This window comes from Arachis stenosperma, chromosome 5, assembly GCF_014773155.1.
Source record: "Arachis stenosperma cultivar V10309 chromosome 5, arast.V10309.gnm1.PFL2, whole genome shotgun sequence".
NCBI lineage: Eukaryota > Viridiplantae > Streptophyta > Magnoliopsida > Fabales > Fabaceae > Arachis > Arachis stenosperma.
The window spans coordinates 139,049,290-139,070,892 of record NC_080381.1 but is presented as its reverse complement, the minus strand read 5'-3'; the positions used below and the strand labels follow the sequence as shown (position 1 = coordinate 139,070,892).

Here is a 21,603-nt window from a genome sequence, read left to right as displayed (position 1 = left end):
CGGTGAATTTGATATAAGGTATTTTCGATTCAATTCTCAAATTGTGACGTGAACAAATTAAGTTGAGGAGTTCTTTTGTTGTTGTATCAAGAAATTGGATAAAAAGTAAGTATTTCTCTTTATATCCAATTTTAACCTATCTATTTTATTTTCAATTTTAATTTTAATGTATCTTTCTTATTTAATTTTAATTCATGTCATTTTGTTTTTATCATTAGGTATCTGGTGCATAATTTACAACCACAAACTAACCGGTAAGTGCACCGGGTCAGACCAAGTAGTACCTCAAGTGAATGAGGGTCAATCCCACGAAGATTGATGGACTAAGCAACAATGGTTGATTAATTTACTTAGTTAGGCAAGTAGAAAATGGTGTTGAGAGAGTTCAAACGCATTAACAATAAATTCAGAATATCGGAAAGCAAGTAGTAAACAAGTTGTAAATAATATATGGAGAAACAGTTAAGGCTTCAAAGATATCTATTTTCCGGATTGACTTTTCTTACTAACTATTTTAATCATGCAAGATTTAATTCATGGCAAACTATATGTGACTAAACCCTAATTCCTTAGACCTTTTTAGTCTCCTCTAAAATTCTTCAACCGCCAATTCTTCGGTCACTTAATTCCAATTAGAAGGTGAAGTTTAATTCTAGTTTATATGCCACATAAATCCTAATTACCTAAATATAAAAAGATTATATGTCATGTATCCCGTTAAGTCCAGATAATTAGAAGTTTAGGAGAATATGTTTTCAAACTGTTGTTCAAGTAAAGAGCTTTTTCAAGTTATACAAGAACTCAATTAGAACAAGGGTCATATTTCCGTTCCACCCAAAATTCATAAGATAAAGAACGAAAATAATTCTTGAATATAAATCAGTACATGAATTAAAATAAAAAAATAGTATCAATCCATACAATAGACAGAGCTCCTAACCTTAACAGTGGAAGTTTAGTTGCTCATGATTCAGAAAAAAAAACTAAGATTCAGGTAAATTGCGGAATGAGGTAGAAGAGAAGAGATGAGCGCGAAAAGCTGATTCTTTTCCCTTTAAATATATTTTCTAAACATTAAATAATATCTTTTCCTATTTATAAAAGAAATAAAGTTTAATCAAAATTGATTAATTACTTCTCGTGCAGCCTCTGGACGTATTGGGGACCACTTGATTCATTAAGGTCCACGCTGAACTTGGAAGGAGGCAAGTTCAGCGTGGGGTGATGCGTGATTCTTCCCTTGGAGTGTTGGGCTGGCGCTGAACTTGTAAAGAGGCAAGTTCAGCGTGGAGGAGGCCATATGAAATGGAAGAAAATGGTATACTATTATATATCGTTGGAAAGCTCTGAAAGTTAGCTTTCCAATGTCGCTAAAATCACGTCAATTGAACCTCTGTAGCTCAAGTTATTTTTGTTTGATTGCAAGGAGGTTGGGGTTGACATTATCATTCGCTTTCTTCCTTTTCTGCTACAAAACTCCGTCAAATCCATCCGAAAGTTACCTGAAATAAACGAAAATGCACACAACTTAAAGTAGTATCCATAGTGGCTAAAAGATATTTAAATCTTGATTAAACTCAATAATTTAAATGCAAATTCACTAGGAAAAGATAGAGAAGATGATCACGTATCAGTATCAGAATTCAAGTATTAGATTAATTCTTATTAAGCTATGTCTATTCTTCTTATATCCAAACAAAAAAGAGTCGAATATATTTCACATCCTTCTTTATGTTCTTGTCATTCTTGTTTGTATTTCACTATTATCTAGTGGTTCTTGTAGATTTTATATTTAAAAAATAAAAGTATACGGTGCCAAAAAATATAAAAAAGAGAAGAATACAAAAAAATATCTTTTTTATAATTGTCCTTTTTCATATACTATTTTTTTCGCTACAAGATTCGATGACAAATCTTGTTTTGAGAAGGAGGAGAATGATACATGTTTCAAATACTCGTGATATGAAGAGATCAAATAATATTTAAAAGTTACTAGTTTATTTTTATGTATTTTGATTTTTATTTATTTAGTTACTAAATTGGACTTTATGTCCGTAGACTTTAGAATTTTCTTTATTTTAACTTATTAAGAGGTTATAAATACCTCCATAACTATTGTAATTGTAGATTGAGTGATTAAAAGTGCCAAAGCACTTTTTTGGTTTCAGATGACACATAGTGTAAACAAGTAAAATTGAGTGAGTTTATCTCTTGTTGTACGGGAAATTGGTGGAAGGTTTATGAGTCCCTTCGATTCAATTCACAAATTATGGTGTGAACAAATTAAGTTGAGGAGTCATTTTCTTGTTGTATCAAAAAATAAAAAAAAAACGTAAAATGATTCTCTTTATATCCAATTTCAATCTATTCCTTTTATTTTTTGTCTCAATTTTAAATGTATGTTTTTTATTAATTTCAATTTATATCATTTTATTGTATATATATAAATATAAGAGGGGTGCTAAGAGACCAATAAATTTTATGATTTTTAACCATTAATTAGTCATTAATAATTTTTTAATAGTATAAAATTAAATCTAATAATATAAAATTACTTAATTTTTTGCTGATTAAATATTGACCAAATTTTAATAAAAATATTGTCCCTAAACTTTCTATAAATGTAACCTCCAAATTGTTTTATTTGAGTGAATTGTCCAAAAAATTTATACCCTCCTTATCCCAAAAGAATTTGAGATCACAATCTAGTGATTAACAATGTTACTATCAAGGTTTCTAAGAGTGAAACATTCACCAAGTCACTGTGCAATGCACGTGTTAAACCATGTCCTTTTGCCAGGTGAAATGCAACGAGATAGATAGATAGATAGATAAGCCATTCTCCAATCTCAGCTCAGCTCAGCCCTTGCCAACATGGCTTCCATCCCGATACGGTGGTCACCGCCGCTCACCGTCTTTTCTGCATCACCCCCAATCCCCCCGTGCCATGTGTCACTCCTTCCTTCTTTCAACCCGTTTGTAGTTCCACTGCGAAGAAGGACCACAACCTCGTTTTTGTGGAAGAAACCTCGTTCACGTCCAAGTGTTTCGGTAGTAGTGAAGTCACAGTTGAGTCAACCCATCATATCCCCTAATGACCACTGGGCAACTTGGTCAACTCTCTTCTCCATTGGTGCCTTTGGTCTCTGGTCAGTATTCATTCATCTCTCTCATCTATCTCACCACTTTATCCCAACTTGGTATCTGTTTTCGATGCCCCTTTTGTTTGGTTCATCTGAAAACCACAGAAAGTTTATAAATTTCCCCTTCTTTTTCTTCTTCTTCATGTTTCGGTTTTACTTGTAGTAAAAGCTTTCCTTAATTGTACATATGAACATGTTCCTCGTGAGAATCCTGAGTTCCAAGTTTCTTGGAAGCTGGAAACTCAAGTAAGTAATACAAGATTACATTCAGAATTTCAGATTTTGGGTTTATAGGAGATTAGTACTTGAGTTAAGCAAAATGTGACTGTTAAGTATATGGAATTTCCTGTCATATATATTCTGAGTAACATAGACTATTCTATTAAGTATATATGAACATGTTTGTGTGGAATGCAAGGTCAGAGAAAACCAAGATTGGGAGCATGGTAAGTGCTGCTCTGGTGAGCACATTAGTTGGGCTTGCAGCAAGCAATTTAGGAATACTTCCATATGAAGCACCAGCATATTCTCTTGTCTTGGAGTTTCTCCTACCCTTAACCATTCCATTGCTATTGTTTAGAGCAAACTTGAATCAAGTGGTGCGTTCCACCGGGACGCTGCTCTTAGCTTTCTTACTTGGTTCAGGTGATACTGATAACCACTTAATGCATTCCCTAAACATTTTTTCTTAGCTGATATTTATAAAGTAATTTGATTTTTAATCATGTGGTGGATGGAAGTGGCTACAATTGTTGGTACTCTAGTGGCGTTTCTAATAGTGCCTATGCGATCCCTCGGCTCTGATAACTGGAAAATAGCTGCTGCTCTCATGGGTAGTTATATTGGTGGATGTAAGTGCTCAAACAATTTGCCTCTGAATTTAAATGCATGGATATAGATTAAAATTTCAATATGTTGAAGTTTTTGTGATAGGATATCCTTTAAAACATTAGCATTCTACTAACCAGCCTTAACTAGTGAACTTATTTTGAATGTGAACATTCATTTTAACAGTTATAAAAACATGATAACTGAATGAATTTCCTTTGTCCTGTTTTCTTGTTGATTACTGTAGCTGTTAATTATGTTGCCATTTCAGAGGCGCTTGGCATGTCCGCGTCGGTTCTAGCTGCAGGAGTGGCCGCGGATAATGTTATATGCGCTTTATATTTCTTGGTATTGTTTGCATTGGCTTCTAAAATTCCTCCTGAGGCTGCAGCTCCAACAACCACAGGTACAAATCCTAAAACAGTATCCTAACATAAAGGCAAGAATTTGGATATCAAAGTCACATTCTCAAATGAGAACTGTTAGATTGATTTTGGTTAGTAATCTTGGCAGATAATGCAACTGATTTGGAATTGGATTATCAGGGCAACATCCCTGTGTTGCAGAGCTCTACAGCTCTTGCTACATCTTTTGTAATATGTAAAGTTGCTGCATACCTAACAAAATTATCTGGAATTCAAGGAGGAACGCTCCCGGCGGCGACGGCTATCATAGTCATTTTAGCCACTCTTCTCCCTAAGCAGATTGGTTCCCTTGGACCTGCCGGTCACACTCTTGCACTGGTCTTGATGCAGGTAACAAGAACAAAGTGTTAAATTTTGCCAGTTTAAGTTAAGACACTAGTAGTTGCATAAAGTAGGCCACATAATTATCAGTTCATAAAAATTTTAAGAGAATTGATGTGGAATGGAGATTGGGAAGGATAAGAAAAAAGGGTAAATTACTCTGACCTTCCTTGATGTTTCTGAATTTGTCAAATTCACATTGATCTTCTCCTCTTTTACAAATTTGAAATTTCAAGAGAGTTAGGTGTAGTGCCACCTAAATTATAAGGGGAGGACAATGTCATATTTTACAAAAACACTCATCTTACGGACATACAAAAAAACAGACACCAAATCAGTCACCTAGATAAAATACATATTAAAATATAAATTTTAGTGTCACAATAATATTCTTCCTTATATATTGGAATCTACCTACCTTGGTATTTTTTCGTCCCGTCATATCACATATTTTTAACACTTTACAAGTAAAATAATCATATTAGGTATACATTAAAATTAACTACTAAAATTAATCATTAAGATAACATACATATTAGAAAATAAAATACACATTAAAAATAAATTAACTATATACTAATAACTAGATGATTGATTTGTGTGTAAATAACATTTTTCCAAGTAAAAATATATAAACACAAAACTACTATTATAACCACTTATTAATCAATTAAAAAAAACCAAAACAACATTGTTCCGAAAAACTGAATAACAAGAGTAACTACATCAGAGAAGAGTGGCAATGAAAAATCTAGAGATGTTGATTGGGATAACACCAAACAGGAGGACAGAAAAACTTGACATCCCGTAATATTCTTCGGAAACTTCTATCCTTCAAGTCGAAGATGCCAGTGTCACGTGTGGAAGCAAAGTCTTGTGATTTCAGCTCTATTAAGTTATCCGTGTAGTAAATTTGATTTCCTTTGCCTAGAAAATTGGTAGGTAACATCTGAACACTGGAATTGAATCCGATCAAGACTACGTAATTCCCTAAACTATGTAATCTTGACCATGTTTTGGAACCTTTTCTCAGTTCATAGATGTCAAATTTCTTGGTCTCCAATTCCTTCCCTATGCCCCTCAACCGAGCAAAAGTTCTTACCAACATCAATATGTTTCCATTGGCACATCCAACCAGATACTTCAACTTAGAAGTGGATGCGGTAAACCCAATTGGAGGTGGGGCATGGATTCCTCCCACAACAGTCCCAGATTCTGTGTTTGCATCAAATTCGTATATCTGGCCACCATAGTTTACAGCATATATCTTCTCCTTAAAAAATATGACATCTTCGAAATTTGTGTTTCTTGTGACGTCAGACCATGACCATCTCTTATTGTTAGGTTTGTAAAAGGCTAATCTTCTGCGATGTCCATATATAGCCACCGCCATAAAATCTTTGTTATCATTGTTAGGACGTGAATTTATGACAACCTTCCAAACTTGGATCTTGTGCATAAAATCGCGTTCTAGGTTAGAGATTTCGTCGAAAAAATCCCAAATAGTATATTCATCATCTCCAGGATTATACTCGATTATATTGGGAAAAGTTGACAGTGGAGGAAGATCGAAATGCATCTTTGTAAATGGATTTAACATTTGCATCTTACCTTCGGATATTGTTAGGGTGATCAACCATCCATAACAGGAACCACGAATGAGGATGTCCAGCATCTGCATACCTGGCAGCATGGCATGGTAGACTCCCTTCTCTTCAAGAACCTTAGTCTCAAGTGTGTCTTCATCGGCAACAGGTAAATGCATCAGACTGTAGATCTCCTCCTCCTCTTCATCAAAACTAGTCTTGAAAGTTTCTTCAGGTAATAGCAACCACGGAATTTCGTTGCTTCCGAGTTTGATGTTCCATTCCTTGCAAACCAGTCGAAGTGGGATGCGGTCGTCGTAGGAATGGAGCCGCTTTATAATTTCGTTCAACATATCTGGATGGATGACTGGCCATCGATCAGTCTCACGCATGTTTCAGATTTTTGTCAAAGGTACAGGTTCGCTATTTAATTCAAATCTCAGAAGAGACGAACAAAAAGCCTGTGCAACGCGCGCATGCAGAATGCACAAATTCAGGGAACAAACAACATTGTAGAAAACAATTTAAATCATCAACTTTTTGAATCGAAAAGAACAAAATTTTCTTCTCAAAAAAAGTTATACAATCTATAATAACACTATAACAGTAACATCCAATCTATAATTGCATCCAAGTCAGCATTATTAAACACAAATCAAATGAAAAAAAATCCCAATATTTCTTCCCTCCATTATAAGGTTTGAAAAAAACTCGCTAAAAACAGGGACAGGGGACTCACGGTGGGAGGTTGGTGTCGCAGCAGCTGGTAGCGCGGCAAGGAGGAAGGTCGGCGACGACGGTGGGCACGGACGTCGCTCAGAATGCGCGTGGAGCCGCCGGCAAAGACGACGCCTGGAATTGGGTGGAGGTGGCGGGTTGGTCAACTCGGCGGCAGCGACGTTGAACGGAGCTCGCGACTGGCAACGGAAGACTCGGCACTGGTGGCCGTTCCACGTTGGCGGTGACTACCCCGGCGGATGACGGCGGCGCAGCAGGGATGGGGAGGGAGGGAAGAAGAGGAAGGATTGTGCAGTGAATTTTTGAATTTTTACCGAGTGTGAAAAGGTAACTAGTGGGTGAGTTTTTGGGGTGTTTTTTCCATTGTTTGGGCTTTTTGTTACGGAGCCCATCTGAGTTGATTGGTAGTTAGCAGATATTGAGTTAGTTACCTAGCGGAGATATAAAACGTATTAGTACGATTTACCGAAAAAAAAAAACGAATTAGTACGAATAACTTGTAGATTCTAGATAGAACTGATTAACTGGATTATGGGCGTCGTTGGTGCACTTAAAAAAAATCTTTTTAATTTTTTTTAAAAAGTAAGAATAATTTAATAATAGAAATTTCAACTGAAAATATTTTTAAATATCAATTAAATACAATAATATATTATTTATTTATTATGTTAAAATATTTTTTTCAATATCTATAAAAAATGAGAATTATAATTTTTTTAAAAAAATATATTTTCTTAATTTTTTAATATTTTTATTTTTACTTAAAAAATTTGCAAAAATACTAAAATTAGAAAACAAATATTTTTTCCTGAAAAAAAGTGTGTAATATGTAAAGTTGCTGCATACGTAATAAAATTAAGAAAGTATATGGAGCCAATGGCTTAAGCGTACAATGGAAGTTTAGGAAGTATTAGAGATATAATCATTAGTGTTACATTGTCCTATCAGGTTACGCTTTTGGGATGAGTGATTTTATGAGATGAGATGTTTATTTATCCTGGTATCCAGATGATTATTTTGGATAGTATAGGTGATGTTCATTTTATTCATGGACCAAAAATTTAGCTCATTGTACACTCAGGTCACTGACTCCTTAACACTACTCAATAAAATTATCTGGAATTAAAGGAGGAACGCTCCCGGCCACCACTGCTATTGTAGTCATAAAATTATCTGGAACTCTTGCACTGGTGTTGATGCAGGTAACAAGAACTGCATAGCTATCAACAACAAAATCTTAAATTTTTCCAATTTAAGTTAAGACACTAGTAGTTACTTAAAGTAGGCCACGTAATTATCAGTTCATAAAAATTTAAGAGAATTGATGTGGAATGGAGATTCAGAAAAAAGGGTAAATTAGAAAAAAGGGTAAATTAGTCTTATCTTCCTTGAGATTAATTGATATTACATAAAATGTTTCTGAATTCGTCATATTGACATTGATCTTCTCCTTTAGTCCTCTTTTACAAATTTTAAGGGAGTTAGCTGTGGTGTCACCAGAATTATAAGGGGAAGACAATGTCATATTTTACAAAACAAATGTTACGTACATACAAAAAAAAAACAGACACTAAATCAGTCATCTGTATAAAATACATGTTAAAATGTAAACTTTAGTGTCACATTTTATAAATCAAGGGTACCAATATATATTGAAAATGTGCAATCAATTTGGAAAATGTGACATGAGGTGTGATTTGCCAGGTATTTTTCGCGGTGGTGGGAGCGAGTGGAAGTATATGGAATGTGATAAAGACTGCTCCAAGCATCTTCTTGTTTGCATTAGTTCAAGTTAGTATCCATCTTCTTGTGGTTCTAGGATTGGGGAAACTGTTTAAGTTGGATCTGAAACTGTTGTTGTTAGCATCAAATGCCAACATTGGAGGACCTACAACAGCCTGTGGCATGGCCAAGGCAAAACGCTGGGAATCTTTGGTGGTTCCTGGAATTCTTGCAGGTATTTTTGGAGTCGCAATTGCAACATTCCTTGGTATTGGTTTTGGTGTCATGGTTCTCAAACACTTGTAGAGATTACCAATTTCTAAGATTCGGATATGATCATCAAATTTCAAGTTAGGATGCTTAAACCAGTTTCAAAGTTCCACTTGACACAGTGTTATGCTTCATGTTTAAATTTAGATTACACTTTTATAGTGTCGTTGAAGTTTGCAAATTGAATTTATAGCTTAAATTAAGCCTAGTGAGAAGAATAGTTAGTTAAATTTTATAAATATGAATTGGTCAAGGCTGAAACATAAAATTTTATGGCTATTTTAGGTTATCATGTGATTGTTAATTAATATACTTAATTTTGACTATTCATTTGTATCTAAGTTAATTACTAAGATTTGCTCCTCTGCTACATTACATGCATGTTACATCAATTTTTTTTTCTTTTTCCTTTTTTTTTACTTGACCTACCCCTTAGTTTAAGATACAAAATATGCTGAAACACAAACTTACTAAATATGTTTATGAATAAATTTTAATATGAAAGACCATAAATTAAATCAACTATCTAAACTACAAAAGGTTAAAACAGGCTATAAACTTTGATTCCTTTTTTTTTTTGGGGGAAAAATTGTATTTGCCCCATGATGTGAACGAAGACTTTGTTTTCCTAAGAGACAACTTTGTAAATGTTTGAAAATGCTTCCACTATAATAGATCATAATAAACAACATTCGGATTCAGACTTTGAAAGAAGAATATTAAAAATCTCTTAAGTATTTAATTATCATAAGTGATTCAATATACATATGTCTAGCTTCTAGAATGTAGGTGATGATATATTTTTTATAAATAATAAATGTAATTAAACATAATTTTTTTGCTGGTTTCTTACAGTAGCTCTAGGCTAAGAATTAATCTGTTACTGATCAGAATTCCATTTAAAAATTTGCAGCATGCACAAGGTAGCATTTGAACATTTAACATTTGTTTAAAATTTGGTTATGTAATTAAACATAATTTAATATCATAAAATCCTCTCAAATCCTATATATTAGGTTATCATTTTCTTTTTTTCAAAATAAAGTAAAGACAGATGCGCGTCTGAATGAGTTCAAGTATTGGAAACTTTATGTTGATTAAAGAAGTTGAAAGGTGAATTGAATGAGATGAGAGTTTATGTTTCTCAAAAGGTTTGACTTTAGTTCATTACTAATTCAAGCACCCTTTCCCGTGACAAATGTAGAATTCTTATCCACCTTTTGGGTGACATGTTGGTGATTATCATTTCATTTCATCTCATCAAATCCAACATTCTCTATTCACCATTGGTGCTCCTCTTTTTCTTTTCTTTTCTTCTTAGCTTCTCCTATTATGTATCCCTACCTTTAGTAGTTAGGACTATATATATCCTCATTTCAATTAATTTGAGATTACCTTAATCAAATTAGATCTTACTCAACAATCACCATCTTAATGATCCTTTTTTATATACTAAAACATATAAATTTCCTTTTTTTTCCTCCATATTATATTGATATGAAATCATTTATTAATAATGTCATAATGTAACTCGGCTGTAGCCACTAGCCACTCCTTTGCCTTTCTTTCTTACGTGATATTTGTTTACCTTTCTAATTATAGTTTATTCACCTTCAGTTGTTTATTTGTTTATTTATTATTATTATCATCATTATTATTAATTTAATTTTGATACACTGTGAGTGTAAAATAATTTTACATGTGTATTTTAATTACATAAAAAATAACAATCTTTTACATCGACCAAAATATTCATCCAAAAAAAGATATAATTATACGACAGTATAAAATCAGTGCATCAAAATTAAACTTTATTATTGTTGTTATTTTATCCATAATAGTATTCTTCCTTATATATATTGGAATCTACCTCTTGGTATTTTTCCCTACTACATCTATTTTTTAAGAAATTGTCTATATATAGTCTTTGTTGTAAAAACTGAGCTTTCAAACACTTTATTATTTTACAACCATGATAATCTCAATAATTGTCTAATTAAGATTTATTAATTATGTTAAGTTCTTAACATTATTGTACTAATTTGCTAGCTCCTGTTCCACTAACTTAACCATTATTAGCCTGTCTTCTTAGTTTCACAAATGACATATTTCCAATTTTTTGGATATTTTGGATGTTAGTATATTGCTATATTAATTATAATACTGTTCCACTGATTATTATACTAATTAACTCAATAGCCCATGGAAGAAGAAAGATGATATTCCTGGGTTTTTTTTTCTTTTTTCTTTTTTCCTTTTTTTTATGAATTGATGATATTCCTGTATCAAACAATGTATGATGGTTATTTTAAATAAAAAGGTTGGGCCCATATGAAGCAGAAATATGTTTTAAAATTGTAATAAAGTTTATACTACAGAATTCAGACCCACATTAAATAATTTAATATTGAAAATGCTTTATAAAGATGCATCCAATCAGAAAAAATTGAGAACCCATGCGTTTTTTTTTTTTTTAGTTTCAGTGAAAGCCTTTTAAATTTAATATAAGTTTTCCACTTGGGTGTGTCATCTTTATCTTTATACAGTAATCATTACATAATAGGTAGAATCTTTCATCAAAAAGGAAAAAAAATCTCTATATAAAATTTTACTTGTATCAAATAAATAATCAGTAGAAAAATTATAGACAAACAATAAATTGTAGCAAATGCAGTGCAAAGATAAAAACGTCAAATAATTGTTTCTCACTGCATAATGAGTTTTTATGATGCAAACTCATCTTAGCATAAGGTAAATTAAAATGGACCCCAAATTTTATATGATAAAAAAAATAAAACAACTAGTATTATTATTATTATATATATATATATAGTAACATGTTGTGATTAATTAAAAATGGTGTAGGTTGTTATTTTCTATGTGCCCATCGTTCATATTATTTTTTGGTACATCCATAATAAAAGGGGGGACCATCGTCCTTTTCAAGGATTAAAAAAAAAACGTTACATGATGCTGTGGTTTATTTCTCTTAGAAGAGTGCCAAAAAGTCATTTATTAGCAAATTTAAAAGAAATAAATCGGGCATTGATCATGCATTGACAATTTGTGATAAGAAACCATAGCATTGGAAACTCTCTTATGAATTATGATTGCTAATAATCCAAGTTTAAAGCAACAAATTTTAGCGTTGCAATAATAAATGGTATATCAAGTTATCAACTAACATAACATGTGCTCGTGGCACTCTCTATCTATTACAGCGTATTAAGTTCCTTTCTTATCTTTCTTTCTTTCTTGCGGTTCCTTTGTTCTTTGCCTTTCATTTTCTTTTATACACATTTCCCTATTCAATAAGCAATTATATTTATACAATTCTCGCATTATTTAACATAATTGTCCATTATTCGTATAGTAATTTTGTGAATGTTAGGTGATGAGAGAAAATTTTTTTAGCACAATCTAAAGTCAGAGAGATTATTTATATACAAATAGTTACTATAAGAAACTAACAAGTCTTACGCTATTCATAAAAATATATTTTATCTATACAATTTTTTTCCTCACAATATTTTATAACTCAAATATTAATCCGTCATAGATTAAAATTTTATTTAAGAGTTTACTATTTAACAATTGAAACCATGAGCACTAGTTTTATTAAAACCTAAGATAGGAGGGCCTTTTTCATTATTTTGTTTCTTTTTCTTTTTCATGTGAATAATTAAGAGCGTTTCTTGTACTAGCCAAAAGGGGAACAATTGGTCAAATGGTTTTGGTACAAAATTCACAGGCTAAAGCTGACTTGTAAATTGTAATCTATCTTCTTTTTTTTAATTAATCATTCTTGGTTTTTCGTAACAAGCATATACATAGAGCCATAGAAACATTGGTACAACGTTGAAACAGAGGCTTTAATATTTGGTACAATGAGTTCTCTTATGGGGAATTCAATTTCCCCCCATAATATTTCCTTTCTAGGAGAAATATTAGTTTCTCTTATGGAAACGAGAAAGTGCATAAAAAGAGCAATATGGCCACTGAAAATAACTCACAAACTATACAAAAAGATTACGTGCAGATATCAATCAATGTCATTATTTCTACAACACAACACAAGAAAACAAATTCCGAATTAGAAATCAAACACAAAGAGCCCTCAAAACGCATCGTTTTAGGTTGTGGAGCCCTCATAACGCATCCAAGTAAGTCAGCTACCAAACAGCAACCAACTCCTCTTTCACACACCCAAGTGATGATATAATAAAATAAAATAAAAATAATAAAAAGAAAACTATCAACTGGAATACATTAACGAATCATAAATGCAACTTCGCAACATAAATTTTCTCGGAATCCAAACACTACTTTATTTGTTTCTTATGTCTGGTGGGTACCAAAGTTAAAGGATTGAGCCAACCATTTTCAATTTTTTTTTATGCCTTCATAACAATAATAATACAAAATAACTAACATATATTTATAATTTTCCAAATCTATTCTATTTGCCTTTCCATTATCTCTAGATAACGTTAAGATATATAGTAACAATGTGAGAGAGAGATATATATATTTATAATATTCAGAAGAAAATAAAGAGAAAAAAATATAATAATAAGAGAGAGAAGGAAGTTAGAGCCAAGCAGAAGCGACGGTGAGAGTTTTCCCCATCCATCCAAAGCAAATCCCACCGTTCTCTTCTTTAACGGTGAGTCCCGAGTTGACTCGGCTGTTACAATTGTTGCTCTGGGCGAGTCGTGACTTGATCGACTCGGCCACGTTCTGACTCAGTGGCTTGGACTTGAACCCCGCCATTCCCATGCGTGCCCGCCATTTTCCGAAAACTTCGTAACGCTCCACGCGGTCTCTGCCTTCACACGCCAACGAGTTGCAAACCCTTCGACTCAGTCCTTCCTCCACCTTGACTCGCTCGGAGTTACTATTGTTGTCCTTGCCGAGTGAGGACTCGACTGAGTCGAAGAGAGCGCCGTAATACGAACACGAATCGGCCACGCGCGCCAGAAACGGCGCCGTGTTGGCGTTTATTTCCTGTTCGATTATTGTAACCACGCGCGGAGAGAGTGACTTCACGCGCCTCAAGAGCTCGTCGCGTGGATTCTCCGTGGACACGCTCTCGTCCGGGATTCGGTTCAATTTGAAAGCGAAGTTCACAGCTAGGAACTCATCCGCGTCGCATCCAAGCGACTCGCGGGTCAACTCGGAGAATCGCTGAGTGACCTGAACGATTTTGAACTCGAATCCGATCCTAAACCTCTCTGCCTGTCTTGCTAGCATTTCGCCCACAGATTTTAATCTCTCTTCTTGGCCGCCGGTGTCCGCCACCGCCACGATCCTTACCATGGCCGGCGGGGTTCTCCCACGCGCGGAGAGCGCGAGTAGAAGGCTCACGTACTGTTTCCCGTGGCCTATATCGAAATCAACCACGCAGAACCTCTTCAGCTCCGTTTTGTTCTCAAATGCAGCTTCGAGGATTGCGAAGTTGGCTGCCATGAACCCTACCATGAAACAGAGCGAGTTTTCAAACATCAACTGAGTCGACTCGGTGTGTTCGTTGCTGAACAACTCGGTCACGGGAGGAGGATTCTCCAGCGGGTTTACCCTCGATTTGAGCGCCGAAACCATGCAATCCATCAACCTTTGATCCGAATTTCCATTCGGGTTGGAAACTTGACTCAACCTGGCCAGGATCTCAGTGGCAGAATCTTGTTTACCTTCGGCTATGGCAGATGCGGCCTCCATTAGCGTCTGCTTCCAGCACCCTATGGCAGGGGAAGCCACGGAGGAAGAAGACGAAGTTGAAGACGTTGTTGAGGATGTAGGGGACGAAGAAGCTGGTTTGGGTGTGGACCCGTTTCCCATGAGATTCTGAATGGTCTCTGACCACGCGCTAGTTGTAATCACAGAAGCCGCATCGGCTTCAGCTTCTTCTTCTTCGTCTTCTAGAAGCTGCTTCTCCAATTCCAGAAGCCTGTGGTCCATCGTATTAATCTTGTTCTCCGGTTCGGCCGGGAGCGGGAGCTGGACCCGGTTGGAAACGGAACCACTCAAATTGGAGCATCGGTAGGGGAAATGATTATTGGAGTTAGGAGGAGGCAAGGGGAGGCTGTTGGAGTGAATGGGGTTAGGGCGAAGCTGGTTGAAGAGAGGCATGCCAAAACGCTGCGTTTGGAAGGCATGAGTTGAGGAAGGGATTTGCAATTCAGGGATTGAGAAGTCTATGGGCGATAAAGGGGATAAAGGGGAACCTGTGTGAAACGACGCCGTCCTTGGCTTAACGGAGCGGAGTAGGAGGTTAGAGAGGACATGGTTGTTATTGCTGTTGTGGTTGTGGTTGTTAAGGAGGTGGTTATGTTGTTGTTGGGTTTGAAATTCGGCGAGGGTGCGTTTACCGATGAGGGTTGTTGGTGGTTGTTGTGTTGTTGGTGTTTGGTGGCGAGGCGTGATCTGTGAGGAAGGATCTAGAAACAGTGCGGGCAGCTGCTGTTGGGTTCGGTACAGGGGGTGGGAAGGGTGGAGGTGCCGGTGGTTGTTGGCTGCCACGGCGGAGGCGCTGGGGTTCGTGTTCATGGTGCTGGATCGGGCTGCTCCGGTGAAGAAATCTGATGCCCCGCCGCCGGTGAAGCCCGGCGATGACATTGTTTTGTGTGTATTTGCTGCGAAGAAAATAAGGAAAAAACAAGACAGTTAGGAAAAGGTGGTGGTGTTTTTGGAGAAGAGCATGAGACACAACGAGAGAGAAAGAGAGAGATTGAAGCAAAGTGAAGAGAGAGAAAGAGAATAAAAGTGAGAGAGAGGATGCTGTGTTGTATTGTGGAGTTTCTTATGAGGTTGAAATGATTCTAGTGGATATAACGGAGAAGTGAAGGGTTTTAAACTTTTCTTTTTCTTCCCTCTCCTAACTTGTTATTTTCTTTTTATTTCTTCAATAATATATACTAGACAACGAATTAATTACTAATTTTAGTTATTTTATTACAATCATATTATGGTCTCAAAACAATAGAAATTTTTTTTTTTTTGAAATCACGCTATTATTCTAATTTGTTGGTATCTATATTATGTAAATTTAAATTATTTGAAGGCCAAATATAGTTTTTAACTAATGAGTATGTTTCGATGATAAATTTGATATCAAATATTTAAGTTCAATCTTGAATGTGTCAATACCAAATTTATTATTCTCATAAATATATTATGGCAAATCAAATTTGTATTTCAAAAATGATGTAGTCAAATTTAACAAAAATACTATTTACATATTAAAATCAGTCTTTATATATTTATATATAAATATAATTTATAAATAAATATATATAATTTAATTTATTTTTAATATAAATTTTATATTTTTATATGTATTTTCAAAAATACATATATCAATAAATATGATATTATTTTTTATTTAAAAAATCTAAACAAACTTATTAATATTATCTCATTTTCATAAATAAATAAGTATTGACATGAAAAAAATACTATAATTTTGATCATATGATATTAAAACTTATAGTATTTATCTATTTTGGTCTTTAAAAATTTCGGACCAAATATTTTAATTTTCAATTAAAATTAAGAGTAAATGTGTCTTTTTGTTTCTAACATCAATAATTGTTTTTAAAAATATTCATAACATTTAATTGTATTCAATTTTTTCTATAACATTTTTGGTTTGTATCAAAATTACTATTAGATGTTAATTCCATATGAAATATTGGAGATAAAATTGAAAACGTTTAAGGATAGTTTTAAAACAAATCGAAAATATTATGGATAAAATTAAATAAATCGAAAACATTAGAAACAAAATTGAATAAAATTAAACAGTAAGAGTATTTTTGAAAAAAATTGTAAATCTTAGGGATAAAAAATATACTTTACCTTAAAATTAATTAGCTCGTTAGTCCCTATCATTTAATTTTGTAAGTCGTATTGGTCTCTAGCCCATTTTATTCTGTCAACTCCTAACAGAACGATCCTATATGTAACGTTAAGTTATCACATCAAACGTTAAGCATCACACGTACGAAAGAGATAAATCAATCTCTGGACAAATTACAATCAATTTGGTCCAAAATATTTATTATCGAACAAATTAATCCCCAAAATTATTCATTATAAAGAAAATCAATCCTTACGAATATTCATTATCAACCAAATTAGGCTATCACAAACATGAAAAATATTTCAAGCTAGAATATCTACACTTTACTAATCAAATATGAAATTTCACCGTTCAATAGTATAGTCACTCAAATTATATTGCGATAGTTTTAGAAATCACTTTTATCTCTTCTTGGCCTTATTATTTACCATAATATAGGCAATCACATGGAAGCGGTTAAGATGAAATACAAGCCTAAAAGAGAGAGCGAGATTACTACTAAAAAAGTTAGATAAGATAATGCTAATGGAGCTCCACCAAACATAGATGATAAAATACAAAAAGTAGCCTTTAAAATTGAAGCATACGAAAAAATAATTGAGACTCGAACACACGAGAACTCATCACAATAATTGATTATAAGTAATATAAAGGATGTTAGTGTTAGAAGTGGAGAACCTCAACCACAAACTCTCGTAACAACCAACAATACAGAAAATTCACAAAATGAATATTAATGACTCATTTATTGTGTTTATAATAGTGCAAGGGACTACTTCCAAATCGAATTATATAATTCAACTCACACAGATCAAAAGAGTTTGAATCTAGCCTGATCAAACAACATTGAGTAACAACCATATTGGAGAAGAAGTTCTTTACTTAACATCATTTAACACATAAAGAGACTTTGATTACATAAAAATTGAATTCAACATGATCTACAGAGATAAACTGGTTTATAAAATTCTTAAACTAGCAAGGAAAAGATATATTGGCAACGAGAAAATTCAATATGGCAATGATAACTAACGAAATAGAAGCAGAAGCAAAAATAGAAACGGTAAGGAGCATCGACGACCAAGCGAGGAGGAGGAGCAGAAACGGCGAGTGGCGCTCGAGTGGCGGTGGCGGCACTGAACGCGGTCTCCCTCTCCCTTCTGATCTCTCTCTTCTCCCTTTATCCTCTCTTGCTCTTTATTTTCCCTTCCGATCTCTTTCTTCTCACTTGTTCTCCGTCTCCCCCCTCTTCATCCGTGTGTGTGTGTGGTGGTTTTCCCTTCTGTTCTCTTCATCGCAGGCAGCGTTACATTCTCTTCCCCCTTCTTCCCCCTTCTTCCCTCCCCTACCTCCAAATTCTCTTTTTTTCCCTTGTCATTTTCTTTCTTTCTTTTCTTTTTTTTTTATTTTATTTTATAATTTTTTTATGTTAGGATTAATTTGTTAAAAAGGACAATTTTAAAATAAACTGAAATTTTTATAACTATTTTGTAGCGAAAAAAAGGCTGAAGATAAAAGAAAATTTCAACCTCTACGTTAGAGATAAAAATTATACTTAACCTTTTCGAGAATTAACTTATGTAATAATAAATATTTTAAAAAATCAAATTAACTATAATTTATTTAAAATCAATTTGTCTTTTTTATACATGTGACACTTAACATAATAACATCTCACGTAATAATTTAGCGTGACACATAGAATAATTTCGTTAAAAGTTAATAAAATAAAATAGATAAAAATTAATACAATTTACAGAATTAAATGTTAAAAACTAACAAACTCGTTTATTTTAATTAAAAACTAAAATATTTGGTTTAAAATTTATTCGAAACTAAAATAGATAAATGCTCTAAAACTTAAAAATTCAAAAGAAACGATTAAATTGTGATAATTGAAAGGTGGAAAATATCTAAAAGAAATAGGAGGGGTTAGGGAGGAATAAAATAAAAGTGCGGAATGTTTTGGCATCAGAGTTTGTAAGCATTGAGATCAGGGCCGTTGGTAGGAATAAGATTCGAGATATGAAGGGGAGATTCAGGGAGAATGGACGGTGATTAGAGGATGACAGCCGAAAACGCACTCGTCCTTTTTGTGTTGGTGTTATTGGTTATTTAATAACGAACCTGAATTGTTGGCAATCCAAGGACTCTGGTGAGGTAAGGCATGCGCTCACGCTCCCTCCACACGCGCGTTGAGCGTGCGCATTGCATTTGCCTTTTCAAATTACATTTTTTAATTAATTATTTATTGTCAAAATATTAAAAATAATTACTTTTTAATTAATTTTATAAAATATAATTTTATATTATATATATATATATATATATTTTTTTTTTCTTAGCTCACTTAATTAAGAGAATCTATTCTCTTTGTCTTTTTTCTTGTAAAACTTACCAATATTAATATGTGACTTGGATTGAAATTAGCTATAGAGTGTTGCTTAAGACAAATATTGCTTTAATCTCTGTTTTCATTCTATTTTAAGTTGGTAATGCAAAATTTCCTTTTTAATATAAACTTTAAGAAATTTATGTCATTTATTGTTATTAGAAATTTTAGAAAAACTTATTTTTCTATGAAATTATTATTTTATATTATTTTTTAATTAATATTAATTAATTCTCTATTTTTCTAAATTGAAAGTATTAACTCCTTCGCATTTTCATTTTATAATAGTAAGTAACTAAGTGAAGTATCTTATTATTGTGACAATACAAGCTTGATTGAACTTTTTTGGGTCAAACAAACTTTAATCAAAGTTCGAAAAAAAGAAGTTCAAATTAAATCCTTTTGTACACTCCTTGACGTAAGACATTAATTATTCTTTTCAGTTCTGCTATCAAGAAGAGAGGGAATTTCATATTTTATCAAGGTAGTACCAATTAGTTTCTTAAAACTATTATTTAAGAACACAAAAAAATAATTCTTTTAAATTTTTATGTTATTAAAATTTTAAATAATAATAAATATTTGTAAAACTCCTATATCAACAAATATTTCTAAAATTTAAGAAATAAAAAAGTTTTATTCAAAAATACGTAATAGCCATCTAATTAGGGGCGAAAAAAAAAAGTCAATCGACATATCAAGAGTTTGTAGACTTGTCTGACAAAAAATAAGTTCAAGCTCAAACTATTTTAAAAGTCTAAATTTTTTAATAGGTATGATTTAAATTTATGAAATAATTTGTTTAATTTGTTAAGATATATAAATACACAATTTTATTATATTAAAAAATATAATTGTAAAAGCTTAAATTTATAGTATTTATTTTATTTAAAGACTTTTATCTATTTTCTTTAATTACATATATATTTTTAAATATATTTAATATTTTTTATTTTATTTTATTATTTATTATTTTACTATTTTTTAATTTTTTAAAATTATCAAGTCTTCTAACAAATTTTAGATCAAGTTTGTCGCAATACTTAATAAATAAATAGTCTATAGTAAATTACTGGTCAAATTTATACTAATAAACTTTATTATATAGTTAGCTAATTAAAGGTGAAGTCTAACTTGACCTGTTTTCCTTCTTACATTTAACATAAGCATAATTTTATTACTTAAAAGTGTGTTTTGAAATGCTTAAAATTAAATTTATTTTAATAATTTTTATATGTATAATCATTATAATCATTGATTATGCTATGATAATTAATTTATGTTTGGCTCATAAACTATTTTTTAACTGAAAATTTTAGTTTCAATTATATCCCATTTCAATATTTTTATCCACACATAACTATTATTTTGAAAAGAAAAACACATTTTTTTTCCCCAATGATTCCTAAACATGCTTTGATAGTTTCTTAAAGTGTGATGTGTGTAATGTTGTTTTGGTAAATATATGGTGGAGAGCATATGGTAACATTTAAGAGAATTGTCCTTTTGGACCCACGTCAGTAGAAATGGTCTGACTTGGGAATAACACAATTTGTCGGAACAATATTATTACTTGTAGTAATTGATCGATTCAATTTTTCTATGTGTAAAGTGTAATGAAACCAGAGAAGTCATAACTTTACCAAGGAGGGACAGAAGTAAATTTAGATAAGGAGTAAATGGTCAAATTCGTTCGTTAAAGATCACTTTTTTATATTATATTAATTTTTAAAAGAATTTTTTAATTAAATATAATTTTTAAGAATTTTAAGTTAATTATATTAATTTTTTTGTCATTTTCATTATTTATTATATGAAAATTTTTACGTTAAGTAAAACTACATTACATATTTGATAATTTTAATTGGTAGCTAATATAACAAATTTTTGAAATGAGATCAAATCAATTTTAAATTGAGAAATTTTAATACTTTAATATTTTTTAATGTAAGATTAATTTAATCTGATTATAAATTTATTATGTTAGTAGACAATTAGAATGGCCAAGTGCGTACTGTGGTGCTATTTAACGTACCACATCAATAAATTTTGATATTAATAATAAAAGTGTTGAAAGAATTAATATGACTTAAGACCCGTTTGGAAAAGTTCAAAATATTTTTTTTTTGAATTTTTAACTCATGAAAAGTAATAATATTAATGTCTAGTACAATTTTCAAAATTAAATTATAATAACTTTTTAAAAGGTTATTTAGTAGCTCATAGAGAAGTTAAAAAAATAACTTCTCTTATAAAACTATTATTTTTTCAACAATGCTAGGGAACCAAAAGGGTATTAGCCAAAAACCAGTCAAAT

At 32.3% G+C, this 21,603-nt stretch overlaps 2 protein-coding genes across 4 annotated transcripts; one reads left to right on the top strand and one right to left on the bottom strand.

Annotated features, from left to right (window-relative positions):
- Positions 1–2,808: 2,808 nt before the first annotated feature.
- Positions 2,809–9,351, top strand: LOC130982670 (uncharacterized). Of its 3 annotated transcripts, XR_009087187.1 has the most exons (7): positions 2,809–3,149; positions 3,562–3,788; positions 3,884–3,994; positions 4,219–4,377; positions 4,485–4,726; positions 7,028–7,368; positions 8,746–8,975. XR_009087187.1 is itself a non-coding variant. In XM_057906719.1 (6 exons), exons 1-6 carry the CDS (start codon positions 2,875–2,877, stop codon positions 9,067–9,069), a joined length of 1,209 nt encoding a protein of 402 aa, XP_057762702.1. In that variant the 5' UTR covers positions 2,809–2,874; the 3' UTR covers positions 9,070–9,351. The 3 variants fall into 3 exon arrangements, 2 of the variants coding, with proteins under 2 accessions (XP_057762702.1, XP_057762701.1); XM_057906719.1 differs by lacking the exon at positions 7,028–7,368 and having other exon boundaries at positions 4,614–4,726; positions 8,746–9,351; XM_057906718.1 differs by lacking the exon at positions 7,028–7,368 and having other exon boundaries at positions 8,746–9,349.
- Positions 9,352–13,274: 3,923 nt separating this feature from the next.
- On the bottom strand, positions 13,275–15,846 carry LOC130981763 (scarecrow-like protein 8). Its single transcript, XM_057905443.1, has one exon. The coding sequence runs from the start codon at positions 15,646–15,648 to the stop codon at positions 13,624–13,626; it is 2,025 nt and encodes a 674-aa protein (XP_057761426.1). The 5' UTR covers positions 15,649–15,846; the 3' UTR covers positions 13,275–13,623.
- Between the last annotated feature and the right edge of the window lie 5,757 nt (positions 15,847–21,603).

Excerpts from the sequence above, each read along its gene's own strand:
- LOC130981763 (XM_057905443.1), bottom strand. The coding sequence starts at position 15,648 with ATGTCATCGCCGGGCTTCACCGGCGGCGGGGCATCAGATTTCTTCACC.
- LOC130982670 (XM_057906718.1), top strand. The coding sequence starts at position 2,875 with ATGGCTTCCATCCCGATACGGTGGTCACCGCCGCTCACCGTCTTTTCT. Across the intron at positions 3,789-3,883 it reads AGCTTTCTTACTTGGTTCAG|TGGCTACAATTGTTGGTACT; the intron begins GTGATACTGATA and ends GGTGGATGGAAG. Across the intron at positions 3,995-4,218 it reads GGGTAGTTATATTGGTGGAT|CTGTTAATTATGTTGCCATT; the intron begins GTAAGTGCTCAA and ends TGATTACTGTAG.